Genomic DNA, 15,809 nt, shown 5'->3' with positions numbered 1-15,809 from the left:
TTTAAGCATCAGCTGTCAGAGCAGCTTACCAATCACTGTACCTGTACATAGCCATCTGTAAACAGCACACCAAACTACCTCATCCCCATATTGTTACTTATCCTCTTGCTCTTTTGCACTCCCGTATCTCTACTTGCACATCATCATCTGCACATATATCACTCCAGTGTTAATGCTAAATTGTAATTGTTTCGCCTCTATGGCCTATTTATTGCCTTACCTCCCTACTCTTCTACATTTGCACTGTACATAGATGTTTCTATTGTTATTGACTGTACATGTGTTTATGTGTAACTCTGTGTTGTTGTTTTTGTCGCACTGCTTTGCTTTATATTGGCCAGGTCGCAGCTGTAAATGAGAACTTGTTCTCAACTGGCCCACCTGGTTAAATAAAGGTGAAATCATTTTTTTTTTATTATAATGTTGTTATGGACTGAAAAGCAGAAAGTATGGGTAGCCATTTAATTAACTTCTCAGCAGTCTTATGGCTTTGGGGTAGAAGCTGTTCAGGAACCTTTTGGTCCCAGACCTGGTCCGGTACCGTTTGCCATGCGGTAGCAGAGAGAGCAGACTGTGACTTGGGTGGCTGGAGGTGTTGACAATTTTAAGGGCCTTCCTCTGACACCGCCTGGTATAAAGGTCCTGGATGGCAGGAGCTTGGCCCCAGTGATGTACTGGGCCGTACACACTACCCTCTGTAGTGCCTTGTGGTCCAAGCGGTGCAGCCAGTCAAGATACTCTCAATGGTGCAGCTGGTAAACATTTTGAGGATCTGAGGGCCCATGCCAAATCTTGGGGGAAGAGCCGTTGTTGTGCCCTCTTCACGACTGCGTTGTTGTGTTTGAACCATGATAGTAATTTGAAGCGCTCGGCCTTCCTTTTCCTGTAGTCCACGATCAGCTCATTTGTCTTGATGACATTGAGGGAGGGGTTGTTGTCCTGGCACCAGACTGCCAGGTCTCTGACCTCCTCCCTGTAGACTTTCTCAATGTTGTCTGTGATTAGGCCTACCACCACCGTGTTGTCAGCAAACTTAATGATGGTGTTGGAGTCGTATGCAGCCACGCAGTCGTGGGTGAACAGGGTGTACAGGAGGAGGCTAATCACACACCCCTGTGGGGCCCGTGTGTTGAGGGTAAGCGTGGCGGATGTGTTGTTGCCTACTCTCCACCTGGGGGCGGCCCATCAGAAAGTATTCAGTATCCAATTGAAGAGGGAGGTATTTAGTCCAAGGGTCCTTAGCTTATTGATGAGTTTGGAGGGCACTATGGTGTTGAACACTGAGCTGTAGTCAATGAACATTCCTCACGTAGGTGTTCCTTTTGTCCATGTGGGAAAGGGTAGTGTGGAGTGCAATAGAGATTGCGTCAACTGTGGCTCTGTTGGGGCGGTATGCGAATTGACGTGAGTCGACGATGTCTGGGATGATGGTGCTGATGTGAGCCATGACCAGCCTTTGAAAGCATATCATGGCTACAGATGTGAGTGCTAAGGGGCGATAGTCATTTAGACAGGTTACCTATGGTGTTCTGTTTGAAACATGTGGGTATTACAGACTTGGTCAGGGAGAGGTTGAAAATGTCAGTGAAGACACTTGCTAGCTGGTCAGCGCATGCTCTGAGTACGCATCCTGGAAATCCATCTGGCCCTGTGGCCCTGTGAATGTTAACCTGTTTAAAGGTCTTAAAGGTCTTACTCACATTGGTTACTGGGAGTGTGATCACACACTCGTCCAGAACAGCTGGTACTCTCATGCATGGTTCAGTGTTGCTTGATTCAATGTGAGCATAGAAGGCATTAGGCTTGCGTCACTGGGCAGCTCACAGCTGGGTTGCCCTTTGTAATCCATGATTGTCTGCAATCCTTGCCACATCCGACGAGTGTCAGAGCCGGTGTAGTAGGAATCCATAGCTTCTGGTTAGGATATGTACGTACGGTCACTTTTGAGACTAGGACATCAATGCACTTATTAATGAAGCTGGTGACCGATGTGGTAAACTCCTTAATGCCATCGAATGAATCCTGGAACATATTCCAGTCTGTGGTAACGAAACAGTCTGGTAGCTTAGTGTCCTCTTCATCGGACCACTTCCGTATTGAGTGCATCACTGGTACTTCCTGATTGAGTTTTTGTTTTTAAGCAGGATGGAGTTATGGTCAGATTTGACAAATGGAGGGTGAGGGAGAGCTTTTTATGCATGAGCTAGAGTTTTTAACCTCTAGTTGCACAGGAGACATGCTGGTAGAAATGAGGTCAAATGGATTTCAATTTCCCCGCATTCAAATCCCCGGCCACTAGGAGCGCCACATCTGGGTGAACATTTATTTGTTTGCTTATGGCCTTATACAGCTCGTTGAGTGCGGTCTTAGTTCCAGCATTGGTTTATGGTGGTAAATAGACAGCTACGAAAAATAGCTACAGCTTATCATCAGGTATTCTAACTCAGGCAAGCAGAACCTCGAGACTTCCTTATTATTAGAGATCACACACCAACCATTGTTGGCATAGAGACACCCCACCCCTCAGCTTAACGAATGCAGCTATTTTGTCCTGCAGATGTATAGAAAAACCAACTAGATTTATATTTTCCATGTCCTTGTTCAGGCACGACTGAGGGAAACACAGGATATTACAGTTCTTCAGGTCACATTTATAGGATGGTCTCAAACTGAGCTAATCCAGTTTTTCCTAGCCACTGTGCTTCTACACCTGCATTGCTTGCTGTTTGGGGTTTTAGGCTGGGTTTCTGTATAGCACTTTGTGACATAAATACATTTGATTGATATTTTCCAATGATTGCACGTTCGCCAATAGAACGGAGGGTAATGGCGACTTATCCACTCACGGTCACAGTCTCGTTAGATATCCCGCACGCCGACCTCTATAGCGCCACCTCCTCCAAGTGACAAGCATAGAAGGCATTTAGCTCGCCTTGTAGGCACTGGGCAGCTCACAGCTGGGTTTCCCTTTGTAATTCGTGATAGTTTGCAATCCCTGCATCATCCGACGAGTGTCAGAGCCGGTGTAGTAGGATTCGATCTTAGTCCTGTATTGATGCTTTGCCTGTTTGATGGTTCATCGGAGGGCGTATTTTTTTATTTTTATAAACGTCTAGATTTGTGTCCCGCTCATTGAAGCGGCAGCTCTAGCCTTTAGCTCAGTGTGGATGTTGCCTGTAATCCATTGCTTTTGGTTAGGATATGTATGTATGGTCACTGTGGGGATAACGACATCAATGCACTTATTAATGAAGCTGATCTGGAATGAGCATTATGTCCTCCAACTCTGATTCGTTGAAATAGAAGTCCTCAGCCAAATTTAGGTTAGTAAGTGCTGTTTTGATGTTCAGATGCTCTTTTCAGTCATATGAAATGATGGCCAAAACATTACGTACAAAAAAAGTTAGGATCAACGCAAAAAAACACACAAAATAGCACAATTGCTCAGGAGCACGTAAAACGGCGGCCATACCTTTCGGCACCATTACAAGAATGTGCGTAAAAATACACTCCCCCAAACCAATGCCTCCCAGACACATGCATACACACACACACACACACACACACACACACACACACACACACACACACACACACACACACACACACACACACACACACACACACACACATTGTTTAGTGTCTCATCATTGTTTAGTGTCTCAGTAAAAACATTACTGCCCATGGGTGTATTGTTAAAACAAGGCAGTAATAAGCAATAAGCAATAAGCAGGAGAGCAGTTTAGTCTATAGTTATTTTTAAGAGGCATGGCCCTGTTTCAGTTACTCTGGTCTCTTTGATCCTAGTAGGATAATTGTGTTCTCTTTATAGCTAGCTGTCTCATTCCCAATAGAATGTTTATTTACCAAAACTTTAATCTCAAAGACAGTTTGAACTGGAGGTTCGTGGGGGTCGTGTGCTAACAGAACAGGACAAGGATGAGCTTCCTCACAGTTCTCTGCTTTGACATCTGACAGGACATGAACACTTAAAACTTCAACAGAGTTCTATTACGTCACATCTGTTTAACTGCACCAGCCTAAAGCACACACACAACAACATTTTATTTTCCTCTCTACCCTTGCTTGCAATTTGAGCCTCCATTCTCTCTCTCTCTCTCTCTCTCTAGCATCAGACACAGTGCAAGATGAATAGATGAATAGACTGCCGTTTGTGTTGACATTTAAGAGATGAAGCTTGTTCTGGATAAACAACATGAGGGAAAGCAACATGGAAGAATACACACCATTTTCTCCAGTGCTAGCAACATGAATGAACACACACCATTTTCTCCAGTGCTAGCAACATGAATGAACACACACCATTTTCTCAGGAGAATGAAAAATTTCCAGTGCCAGCAACATGAATGAACACACACCATTTTCTCCAGTGCTAGCAACATGAATGAACACACACCATTTTCTCCAGTGCTAGCAACATGAAAGAACACACACCATTTTCTCCAGTGCTAGCAGTGTTCTGAAGCCAAAGGGAGTGTGTGAGAGTGAGTATGAGAGGGGTAAGAGGGCACTACTTTGTCCTCGTCATGCAGCAAGGCTGGCATAGCTGCCAGGGCTGCCAACAAATAGTTCACAACAATACATGGCCCATGTCTGACAGGATTTCTCTAACAACATGTCTCTCTATGTTTTTCATGACCTCTGGCTCAAGATTAAACTTTTCCAAAATGGCATGTACCCCTTGGCAGCTGCTTATTTGTTAGAGACATTCACTAGCAGCATGAGCTAAAGTTATTAATGCTTAATTGAAGCCTGTCGTTTGGTGCTTTTGGTGTAGGAGGTTGTGTGTGCATGAATACAGTAAGTGTGTATGTGCTGTGGTGCACACATGTGTATCTGCATGTGCCCATGGAACATTTTATTGTGGGATTTCCATGCTTCATTGCAGGGTTCCATCCTGCCTTTGTTGAACTCTGGAATTTTAAGAAACCCTGTTAGGCTTTAGATTGTTTGGGGATTTGGAGACCTTCTGCACGAGCTTCATCCCCTCCGGGAAAAAGAGAATGAAAGTTTCTCCAGTTCCAGGACCTGCTGAGAACTGTCTAACAGTGTCAGGTAAGAGAACAGAGGGGACCTGGATGACTACAGTATGCATGAGTTTGATGGGTGGATTCCTGTGTAGCACCATGCGTGAGTGCTTGTATATGTCCCAGTACCTTATGTGTGTTTTATGTAAGAGATTATATTACTTACAAGGAAGGATAGACATCAAAGTCAGCGATAAGCAATTTTAATCACACATGAAAAGAAAATGTTTACAGTATGTACTGTGGGCTTTGGTTTATTTCACAAAAATATGATGTATATACATTGACCCTGGGATAAGCTGGTAGGGGAATCTGTAAGAGGATGGAAACACTTCACTTGATGCTTAGCTACAATAAAATACTATAGAATATGGACTGTCATCTAGAATAGGCTCTGAAAATTGTGATTGCAATCTAGAAAACTTTTGGATGTCGTATCTAGTTCAACAACTAGTGCATGTGCTTTGGATGAAAGTTCATGATTTTAACCTGAGGGATGAAGTTTTCTCCATATGATAGACTGTTGCTAGACTGGACAAAGGTCTGTAGTTACTAAAGGCAATTCCTGTTCATGCTATGTCCTAATTGGACAGTAGGGTGTCAACCAGCCATTAAGGAGCAAATCAGATTTCAGAACACCCATCATGTGGACAGGAAGGGATGTAGGTGTCTTCTACGATGACAAGTGCTACTTGCTGTGATAGGGACATCATGCCGAGTTCAAAACAACTGGGAACTTGGAAATCTCTGACTTCTGACTTCAGTGTGCTCAAGACAACAGGGAACTCTCAGAAAAACTTGCTCGGACAGGGAAAAATCGTTTGGAACGTTCATCTAACTCAGAATTCCGACTCAGGAACTCGGCCTCTTTCAAGAGCTCTGACTTTCCGACCTGAAGATCACTGACGTCTTGATTTGACCTTGTATTTTACAGAGTTCCCAGTTGTCTTGAACACACCATCAGATCTTATATTACAGGGATACCTCAATACCTCATGAATAACATGCTAGGAATTCAAATGATCTGGAGAGAGTTGGTGAAAGGAGGACTTTGTCCTCTGAATTTTCCTAGGCAGCCATTGGAAAAGCATCTTGCACAACTTCTTGCTTTTGACCTTGGACTTGGTCATGGTCTTAGTGATGGCGTTCGTCAGCAGGGTGCTGTTGTGGGGCAGGGAGGGAGGAGTGTTGTTGTCAGCCCTCTGAGGATACAAAACCTCCAAGAAACATCTCTCTTGCTGCCTGAAGTCATACTCCACACTGCAGGGACAGAGAGATAGATCAAGAGAGAGGGTGAAAACGGAGGAAAGCAAAAACAGGAGGATAGAGTCCGCCGATCTGACCATGCTTCCTGTGTCTCACCTATATACAATACAAGCAGTCTTCTGACAGGTGGAGCACTCCCGGAGGTCCTGGCCTGTCCTGTAGCATCGCCGACTGAAACAAAGAGCAGGAGATGTTAACTAGAACAAAAGAGGCTTCTCTCTAATTCCTTCTCTCTTCTCTGTAATGTCATCCTGTTCACTTTCTCTACTCACTCCTTCTACTTCCCTTTCTATTTTTCCCTTTCTCACGTTCGCTTTCTCTCTCTCTCTTCCCCGCTATCTCTTACCCCTTGCTGAGAGCATGGCTCATCTCAAGGTCTTGGATGATGTTGAGAAGTGTAGTGATCCTGTCCTGGTTGGCTGCCAGGCTGGCCTCCACACACTGCAGCCTCCTCTGGAGAGGGGCTGGCCTGCTGCACTGTGGGGAGGGGGGCAGCAGCAGCAGGTCTTTATCAGCCGGGTGGGAGTGAGCCAGCCTAGGGTCGTCTCGGGAGGGTTGTGGGATGGTACTTGACAACAAAAATACTGGATGGATCATCTGGTGTGTCTGATTGGGATGGGTGAGGGTGTAGGATCCTAGGTGTGCCATGCGTGATGGTGGTAAAAGGGGGTTGTACTTGGGGTTTATGGCTTTGTGCGTGAGGAGCTCAGTGATTGTGTATGGACGGGCCTGTGGTATGAGTCGGTGTGTGGGGCTTGTGTGTTTGTGTGGGGTTGGTGTGGAACGGAAGTCTGTGTTTATGTGGTTTGGTGTTTCGGTGATGGGTTTGACATGTGCAGTAGTGTTTGTCTGTGATGCAATGAGGGGCTTAGGATCTGTTCGTGTCTGTGGTGTGCTGGAAGGTGGAGCATAATTTCTGTATATCTGCCTGTCAAGGCTGAATCTAAATGTGGTATTTGCATGTGTATGTAACACGCTGGAGGGAATGTGCTCTTTGTGAGAATGTATCTGACACTCAGATCCAGGTTTTAGGTTTGTGAAAAGGTCTCCCTGATGTTGTGTGACAATGTGCCCCTGCTGTTCCCATTCTTTGTTTATCTTTATTTCAGTGATGTGTTTTGGAAGGTTAGGTACCTGTAATGCACTGAATATTCCAGAGTGTCTTTCCTGATGTGTCTGTGATACGATGACAGGATTACAGTGTCTACTTTTGCTTTGACAGAGACAATACTTTGGCATATACATTTGTATGCATTATTGGATCAACAACAAATCTGTTATGAGAGCTGGTGTGAAGGGCAGCGGTTTGTTCAATATGTGTATTTATAAATGTGCTGTTATTCTGCGTGTTAGTGGTTGATCTGTTTGATGGGTCAGGTGGTTTATTGTTGTGTGTCTGTGTCATGATCAGTGGTCTACAGTTCGTCAGTGACGTGGATGAGGACTGATGCTGCGTAGCTGTGTATAAGGCATTTGAAGAGAGAGAGGATATAGTTGTATGTGATGCGTTATCAACGTTAGGGGGTGTTATGGGGGATGCATTAGCTGAGTCAGGGGAACTAGGTGTGTGTGATGTGTTTGACAGGTTAAGTGTATGGAACAAAGGCTTTGTGGGTGTATTTGTGTGTGATGGGTTATCATAGCTTGTGGGAGTAGTTGTGTGTGATGGGTTGTAATAGCTTGTGGGAGTAGTTGTGTGTGATGGGTTATAATACCTTGTGGGAGTAGTTGTGTGTAATGGGTTATAAGAGCTTGTCGGAGTAGTTGTGTGTGATGGGTTATAATACCTTGTGGGAGTAGTTGTGTGTGATGGGTTATAATACCTTGTGGGAGTAGTTGTGTGTGATGGGTTATAAGAGCTTGTCGGAGTAGTTGTGTGTGATGGGTTATAATACCTTGTGAGAGTAGATGTGTGTGATGGGTTGTAAGGGTAAGAGCGAGTGGCTTTGCATGGTGTGTTTGCTGGTTTTAGAGTTGTAGCTATGTGTAATGTGTTAGTGAGGCTAGGGAGTGTTGTTCTATGTATCGTTTTAGTAGCACTGTTTAGGAGTGTTGTGGTTGTCGTCAGTGTGCTTTCAGGGGTGGGAGGTGTAGCTGTGTGTGAGTTTGCAGAGTTAGGGGGTTTAGTTGCGTGTGTGTTAGCAGGGTAAGGGGGTGCACTTCTATGTAATGTTGTAGCAGTGGTAGACTGTGTTGATGTGTTTTCAGGCTTAGGCGCTCTAATAACATGAGATGGATTAACATGGTTTGGAGGAAAGGTTCTGTATGGTGTGTTTGGAGGAAAGGTTCTGTATGGTGTGTTTGGAGGAAAGGTTCTGTATGGTGTGTTTGGAGGAAAGGTTCTGTATGGTGTGTTTGGAGGAAAGGTTCTGTATGGTGTGTTTGGAGGAAAGGTTCTGTATGGTGTGTTTGGAGGAAAGGTTCTGTATGGTGTGTTTGGGTGTGTGGGTGTCTTTGGATGTTTACGGTGTGTGCATGGCGTGTTTGCCCTGGTGGCTATTGCGATCTGAGGATACATTTTGAGTATTTTTGGTCGAGAAATCTTACTCCAGTGAGATGGGGTCTCAAGGGTGTTGGCATCTGCACGCCTGGGTTCAATAGTTGCCTTAGTGACTGTAATAGATTTTGTGTGTAAGATGGTTCTTTGGCGGGTTGGCTTGTCTGAGTGTGTATGTGAAGGTGTAACTAGGGTTTCTACTGGGTCTCTGGTAGAGGTATGCAGGGGGTATGTATGATGTGAGGTATAACCATTAGTCTGTTTCAGATCTTTGGTTTTCCATGCAGGCGCTGGGTTTGCAGGCAGGCTGGGCTTCCTGTCTTTGTTGTTTTGAATAGGGGGTTTACAGCGGGGGTGGGTGGATTGAGATTCTGTTTGTGTCAGCTGTCTTTGTATCAGATCCCTGTCTGCAAGCCTCGGAGCGGAGCATGTAGAGTTCTTCTTTTTCTCAGTATGTGAAGGGAGAAGGTGGTTTCTGTCTGTGAGTGAAATAGGTGTTATCATGGCTGTTGTTCCTTCAGGGCATGCAGAGGAATGGCTCTTAACTTCCAGACTGGCATCTCCAGCTCCAGGGACCACAGTCTGCCTCCCTCCACAGTGTCTGCACATTTGCTGGAGCATCCAGAGAGGTGGGGGAGCAGGTGCTCGTTTTGCATTCCCACAATATGAATGTGCCACAGAATGTTCTTTAGGTTTTGATTGGTCCCTTCCTCGAGAGGACATGGTCGAGACAGGCTCCGCCTCATCACTGCCATCAATACAAATCCCTCCTATAGCCTCCGAGTCAACTACGCTGCCATTTGTGTAGCGCAAGTCCCGCCTCCCTTTGATCTTGCCGTTCCCCACGCCCCCTAATAGGTGTGGGTTAGTCTTGATTGCTCGGACATAGCAATAAGTCCCACTTTTCCATTGGTTGAAGACCACATTTTCTGTAAGCTCACTGGAAATCTCTTCAAATGTTACACCCTTTTTGGTCTTGGAATCTAAACTCCTCTGTTTTGAAAGAACACCTCTTTGTCTGACACTCTTAGTCCGTCTGATTCCCTCCTCTTCCTTTGCCTCTTTTGGGATGTAGCCATTGCATGTAGGAGTAATGCTTCTTTCTGATTGACTGGGGAATGTGCCTGTTAGTTTTGTCCCGTACAGGATGGGTGGCGCTCTCACGCCGGGTGAAGTCTGCACTCCGATGCTGCACTGGGGACCCCATGTCAGTGGCAGCACTCCCCCAGCCCTCTCCCCCCCTGCTGTACTCCAACCACGGACCCCCACCAGGGCGGGAACTCCCAGTACTGGCACAGGAGTGGTCAGGTCAGCCGCCCGTCTCCCCATCACCTGGCCGACTGACTCAGTGGCCTGAAAACCCAGGAGAGCTTGTGTCCACCATCACCATCACATCTATGGGAAAGTCAAGGTTAGTTTACTGTAAAGAGCACATTATGATGTCTCATTTTGATAAGGCACTGTGAAAGGAATCCGTACCAGGGCAGAACAATTGGATTCCAACAAAGTACAAATCAAGGACACTGCCAGAGCTGCCCATATGCATCAGAAATAGAGGACAAGCAAAGGTCTAAAGCCTTGACAGCAAATTGGAGATAGTCATGAATAATGGACATTTTCTCGTCTACCACAAGTTAGAACAAACATGAAAGAATTTAGATGGATAAACCCTACACTGACAATGTGAGAGATAAACCCTACACTGACAATGTGAGAGATAAACCCTACACTGACAATGTGAGAGATAAACCCTACACTGACAATGTGAGACAATATTATGTCAGATAATGTAGAAGAGTTTGTTTTAGTATTGTGAGCTGGATTACAGTACCCTCATAACACCAAGGTGTCACAGAGCAGGACAGGGGGGGGTGCATGACAGTCAAGATACACAGTCTTTGGAGTCCTTCCTTTGACCCTTGCTTACTTTTAGTCAAAGGAAAACCTTACTGGATTCCAGCACATTATATTCAGAACATAAAAGCATGGCCTGCCCAGGTTCTGTTTCCTTCAGAGGTCATATTTCACAGAGATCATCTAGTCACAGCATGACTCCTGTGGTGACCTCTCTCTCTGTCTCCCTCATGGGCATCCTCTCACACCATCCTGTCCCCACCTTGGGCGGGGGGATAATGTATGAATTTATGCTAACGACTTAATTAAAGCCTGACAAGGGGAAATGAATCAGTGGCTGTGTGTGCATTTAACTGACGCAGTAAATGCCAGAGTAGCCGAGTGTGTATGTGTGTCTTTATTTGACTTGTGCGTGCGCGTGTGTGTGTGTGTGTGTGTGTTGGTGTGTGTGTGAGTTTAGTGTGTATGCCTAAAACATTATGTGTGAGTTTACATTTGCTGATACAGTAAAATACAACAGATAGCTAGCTGTGTGTGTGTGTGTGTGTGACTGAGTGTGTGCATGCAAAAAATATTTTTGTCCCACAGCCCACCCTCACCCCCCAGGCTTCATGCAGCGCTGTCAGAATTGCAGGTAGATCATCTAATCAGTTGTGCCTGCAGGCACCACTCTTTAACTGTCACATTGTCGATGTCAGTTGGTTGTAGTCCCAACTGACCCCATCTGATGTCACTACGGAACATTCCGTGACAAATGCCTTAGCCCCTCCTCAGACACAGTTGATCTGCCAATAATTCCCTTTCTGACACTGTAAATGAGGGGTAAACAGTGTCCTCTCATCATCACTATATAAAGGCTAGCGGATTTATATCCAGGACAGAGCAATGAGGAACCTGTCCCCTGCCTTCACAGTCAATCTAGACCGGGTCACTAAGCATGTTCAGGTGACTTACCATTGTCAGCGTTTGTCAAACCTTGGGTTGAGCTGTGGCACGTTTCACTTTGTCCTTGAGGTGTTCTGGGTCCAGACGTGGGGGTCCACCTCTCTACCTGGCCTCCTCTCCACCTTGCCCCCCTCCTCTGTACTCCTCTGCTCCAAGTCTTTGAGGAGGGGGGCACTGAGTGACTCTTTTTTGATGAGGTTGAACTCCTTCTCCCTTTCAGTCCCTCCGTGGCACACACAAACTCACATGAACATACACTATGCAGTCTAACAGTGGTGCAAAGCCATATTCCCTTCTGGTAAGTATTCCAAAAGCTCTGAGTCACCACTAATCTGGCTCCCTCAGACTAGACATGTAGTCCAGCTGCGTTCTCAGTTTATTCCCTCTCTCCTCTTATTTTGGTCCCTCTCCTCCTTCCTGCCTCCCTGCTCACATCATAACACAATGATGCACTGCCCTACGTTCAGCACTCTGTCCAACTATCCCTCTCCCTTCCTCTCTTCCTCCCTCCCTCTCTCTCTCTCTCGCTTCCTCTTTCTCTCTCACTATTCCCTCATGCGCACACACAGATCTATGGCTGGGTGACTGGCATCCGAAATTCATCTGAGGGGAAGGAGAGAGAAAGAGAGTGAGACAGAAGGAAGTGACTAAAATCACAAGGGAAGGGACTGGGTGAAAACTACCACAAGACTTGAAAAACAAGATAAGGCAAATTGCTGCAGGGTATCACACCAGCAGAGAAGACATTATATTTTACCCTGTGTCTCTCAACACATCATGTGGGTGATAGGGTGACAGCAGTTTCTGCATTGTACACTTTTTAGTTCGATCAGAACATTTTGTGATACAAGAAAGAAAAATACATTTTTGGCTAATTTAAACTGTGTTTTTTTTATATTCTGGTGACATGTCCTGCTTATGATGATATTGTAGCGATCCTTGCTATATGAACCACTTTATAATTTCCACCATGGGGTTAATCCGGTTGGCGCGATACGTATGGTTTTTGCCTTTTCATGCCAGCGACCCGGATTCACTTCCCTGCCCCACCATTCGCTACAATAGTCTGGAGCTAATGTTTCTGCCATGGACTGTGTATGTCCATAGTCCGTTGTGATACAATCTAACTACAGTACCCCCTACACATATTTAATACTCTCTCAGAACAGAACATATTTGACAGAATTATTAACATTACAATTCATATAAAGCAACAGTGAAATCCAATATTCAACTTCACAAACAAATGTTCTCACTATGTGGGGAATGAGGATTATACTGTATAACTGAAATAGTATTTGACAATCAGATTTTAATTTTTTTTACAGCGCAATCACCATGAACAATGTACAGTGTAATGGCACATTGTTTAACTCTGAGGTAATTACTGCTTTATCCATATCTTATCATTGTTATTACCCCTATTCTGAGTTGAAGTGCAGGCAGTGATTGTTTTATTGGGTATTGCTGCCATCTACTGTTTCAAAATATATGGTACCATCCCTCTGAACAACTCCACAAACACATGCTTATGATAAGAAGTTATTTCAATATGTTTACCTTTTATATATCCAGATATTGACCAAAATAATATTGGATCACAAAGGTATCACGTTGTATAGTTGTCAATCTTGCATTTATTAGTGAGAGTAAATTACAGTGGTTGATTCGAGCGGTATCCCCAGAATCAATACACTTTAGTGAAGCTTCTCATCACAACATGGTGTTCATTTCACATTGGGAAGAGAAGGAAGCCACTGAAGATAGTACGGTTATTTGAATCATCATAAGCCCTCTCACTGGTTTTCATGTATACCACATCACCCTCCTCCAGATGTAGCACAGCTGCATTAGACACAAACTTTTGATGCCCACCGCTATTGATTTTATACTGACATTGTTATAAAGCAAAGCCCCCATCCAGTTTGTACCAATACCACAAAGGGTAAATCTGAGGTAGTAGACGCCTCTCACTGGTGCAGTGAAGATATCTGTATCAGAGGGAATTAAAAGAGAGAGATCATTCCTAACATAGAGATGAGCTCCAGTTTAATGTTTCATTAATCAGATAACTGTGTGCTTCAGTACACATTCTTATGAGGACATTACTATACCTGTAATTGGATTGTAGTGGTTGCTGATGTTTGTAAATACAGTGCCTTACAAAAGTATTCATCCCCCTTGACGTTTTTCGTATTTTGTTGCATTACAACCTGTAATTTAAATGGATTTTTATTTGGATTTAATGTAATGGACATACACAAAATAGTCCAAATTGGTGAAGTGAAATAAAAAAATAACAAAAAAAAGAAATGGAAAGTGGTGCGTGCATATGTATTCACCCCTTTTGCTATGAAGACCCTAAATGAGATCTAGTGCAACCAATGACCTTCAGAAGTCACATAATTAGTTAAATAAAGTCCACCTGTGTGCAATCTAAGTGTCACATGATCTGTCACATGATCTCAGTATATGTACACATGTTCTGAAAGGCCCCAGAGTCTGCAACACCACGGAGCAAGGGGCACCATGAAGACCAAGGAGCTCTCCAAACAGGTCAGGGACAAAGTTGTGGAGAAGTACAGATCAGGGTTGGGTTATAAAAAAATATCAGAAACTTTGAACATCCCACGGAGCACCATTAAATCCATTTTAAAAAATTGGAAAGAATATGGTACCATAACAAACCATTGCTTAAAGAAAAAAATAAGCAAACACGTTTGGTGTTCGCCAAAATGGCAGCATCATGCTGTGGGGATGTTTTTCATCGGAAGGGACTGGGAAATTTATCAGAATTGAAGGAATGATTGATGGCGCTACCTGTTTCAGTCTTCCAGAGATTTGAGACTGGGACGGAGGTTCACCTTCCAGCAGGACAATGACCCTAAGCATACTGCTAAAGCAACAATTGAATGGTTTAAGGGGAAACATTTAAATGTCTTGGAATGGCCTAGTCAAAGCCCAGACATCAATCCAATTGAGAATCTGTGTTATGACTTAAAGATTGCTGTACACCAGCAGAACCCATCCAACTTGAAGGAGCTGGAGCTGGAGCAGTTTTGCCTTGAAGAATGGGCAAAAATCCCAGTGGCTAGATGTGCCATGCTTATAGATACATACCCCAAGAGTCTTGCAGCTGTAATTACTGCAAAAGGTGGCTCTACAAAGTATTGACTTTTGAATAGTTATGCACACTCAAGTTCAGTTTCTTGTCTTATTCCTTGTTTGTTTCACAATAAAAAATATTTAGCATCTTCAAAGGGGTAGGCATGTTGTGTAAATCAAATGATACAAACCCACCAAAACTGTCACGAATTCCACCGAAGGTGACTCCCCTGCCTGCTCGGGCGGCGCTCGGCGGTCGTCGTCACCGGCCTACTAGCCGCCGCTGATCCCTTTTTCCTTTTCGTTTGGTATGTCTTATTGTTTGCACCTGTTCCCCATTTGGTTCTCTTGATTTATGGGTATTTAAGCCTGTTTAGCCCGCACAGGTTTGTGCGGGATTATTTACGTCAGTGTGTGTTGTTATTGAAAGTGCTGGCGATCATATAGTATTGTTTTATGTGCGTGCTGTGCACCTGTTGGTTTTGGGCACCTCGCATTTTCAGGCCGGTTGTGTTGGCGTCGACCGTTTTTGTTTGTGTTACGGAATAAACACATTATCTCCTTACCTCTGCTCTCTGCGCCTGACTCCTACCACCACTTCTAGCATTCGCTGACAAAAACAATCCATTTTAATTCCAGATTGTAAGAAATATTTGCAAATTTATAAAAAATAAAAAGCTGAAATAGCACATTTACATAAGTATTCAGACCTCTTTACTCAGTACTTTGTAGAAGAACCAATGGCAGCGATTACAGCCTTGAGTCTTGGGTATGATGCTACAAGCTTGGCACACCTGTATTTGGGGAGTTTCTCCCATTCTTCTCTGCAGATCCTCACAAGCTCTGTCAGGTTGGATGGAGAGTGTCAATGCACAGCTATTTTCAGATCTCTCCAGAGATGTTCGATCGGGTTAAAGTCCGGGCTCTGGCTGGGCCACTCAAGAACATTCAGAGACTTGTCCCAAAGCCACTACTGTGTCGTGTTGGCTGTGTGCTTAGGGTCGTTGTCCTGTTGGAAGGTGAACCTTCGCCCCAGTCTGAGGTCCTGAGCGCACTGGAGCAGGTTTTCATCAAGGATCTCTCTGTACTTTGCT

General features: G+C 44.5%; 1 protein-coding gene across 1 annotated transcript; it reads right to left on the bottom strand.

The window, feature by feature from the left end:
* Nucleotides 1–5,235: 5,235 nt before the first annotated feature.
* Nucleotides 5,236–12,115, bottom strand: LOC106568105 (uncharacterized). Its single transcript, XM_014138138.2, has 4 exons — nucleotides 11,620–12,115; nucleotides 6,661–10,206; nucleotides 6,411–6,485; nucleotides 5,236–6,308 (listed from the first exon to the last, which is right to left on the bottom strand). The coding sequence occupies exons 2-4, from the start codon at nucleotides 7,557–7,559 to the stop codon at nucleotides 6,056–6,058; spliced, it is 1,227 nt and encodes a 408-aa protein (XP_013993613.2). The 5' UTR covers nucleotides 7,560–10,206; nucleotides 11,620–12,115; the 3' UTR covers nucleotides 5,236–6,055.
* Nucleotides 12,116–15,809: the final 3,694 nt, after the last annotated feature.

Source organism: Salmo salar, chromosome ssa13 (genome assembly GCF_905237065.1).
Source record: "Salmo salar chromosome ssa13, Ssal_v3.1, whole genome shotgun sequence".
In the NCBI taxonomy this organism is placed as follows: Eukaryota; Metazoa; Chordata; class Actinopteri; order Salmoniformes; family Salmonidae; genus Salmo; species Salmo salar.
The sequence above is the reverse complement of the archived record's forward strand: the minus strand, read 5'-3'. Positions and strand labels throughout refer to the sequence as shown.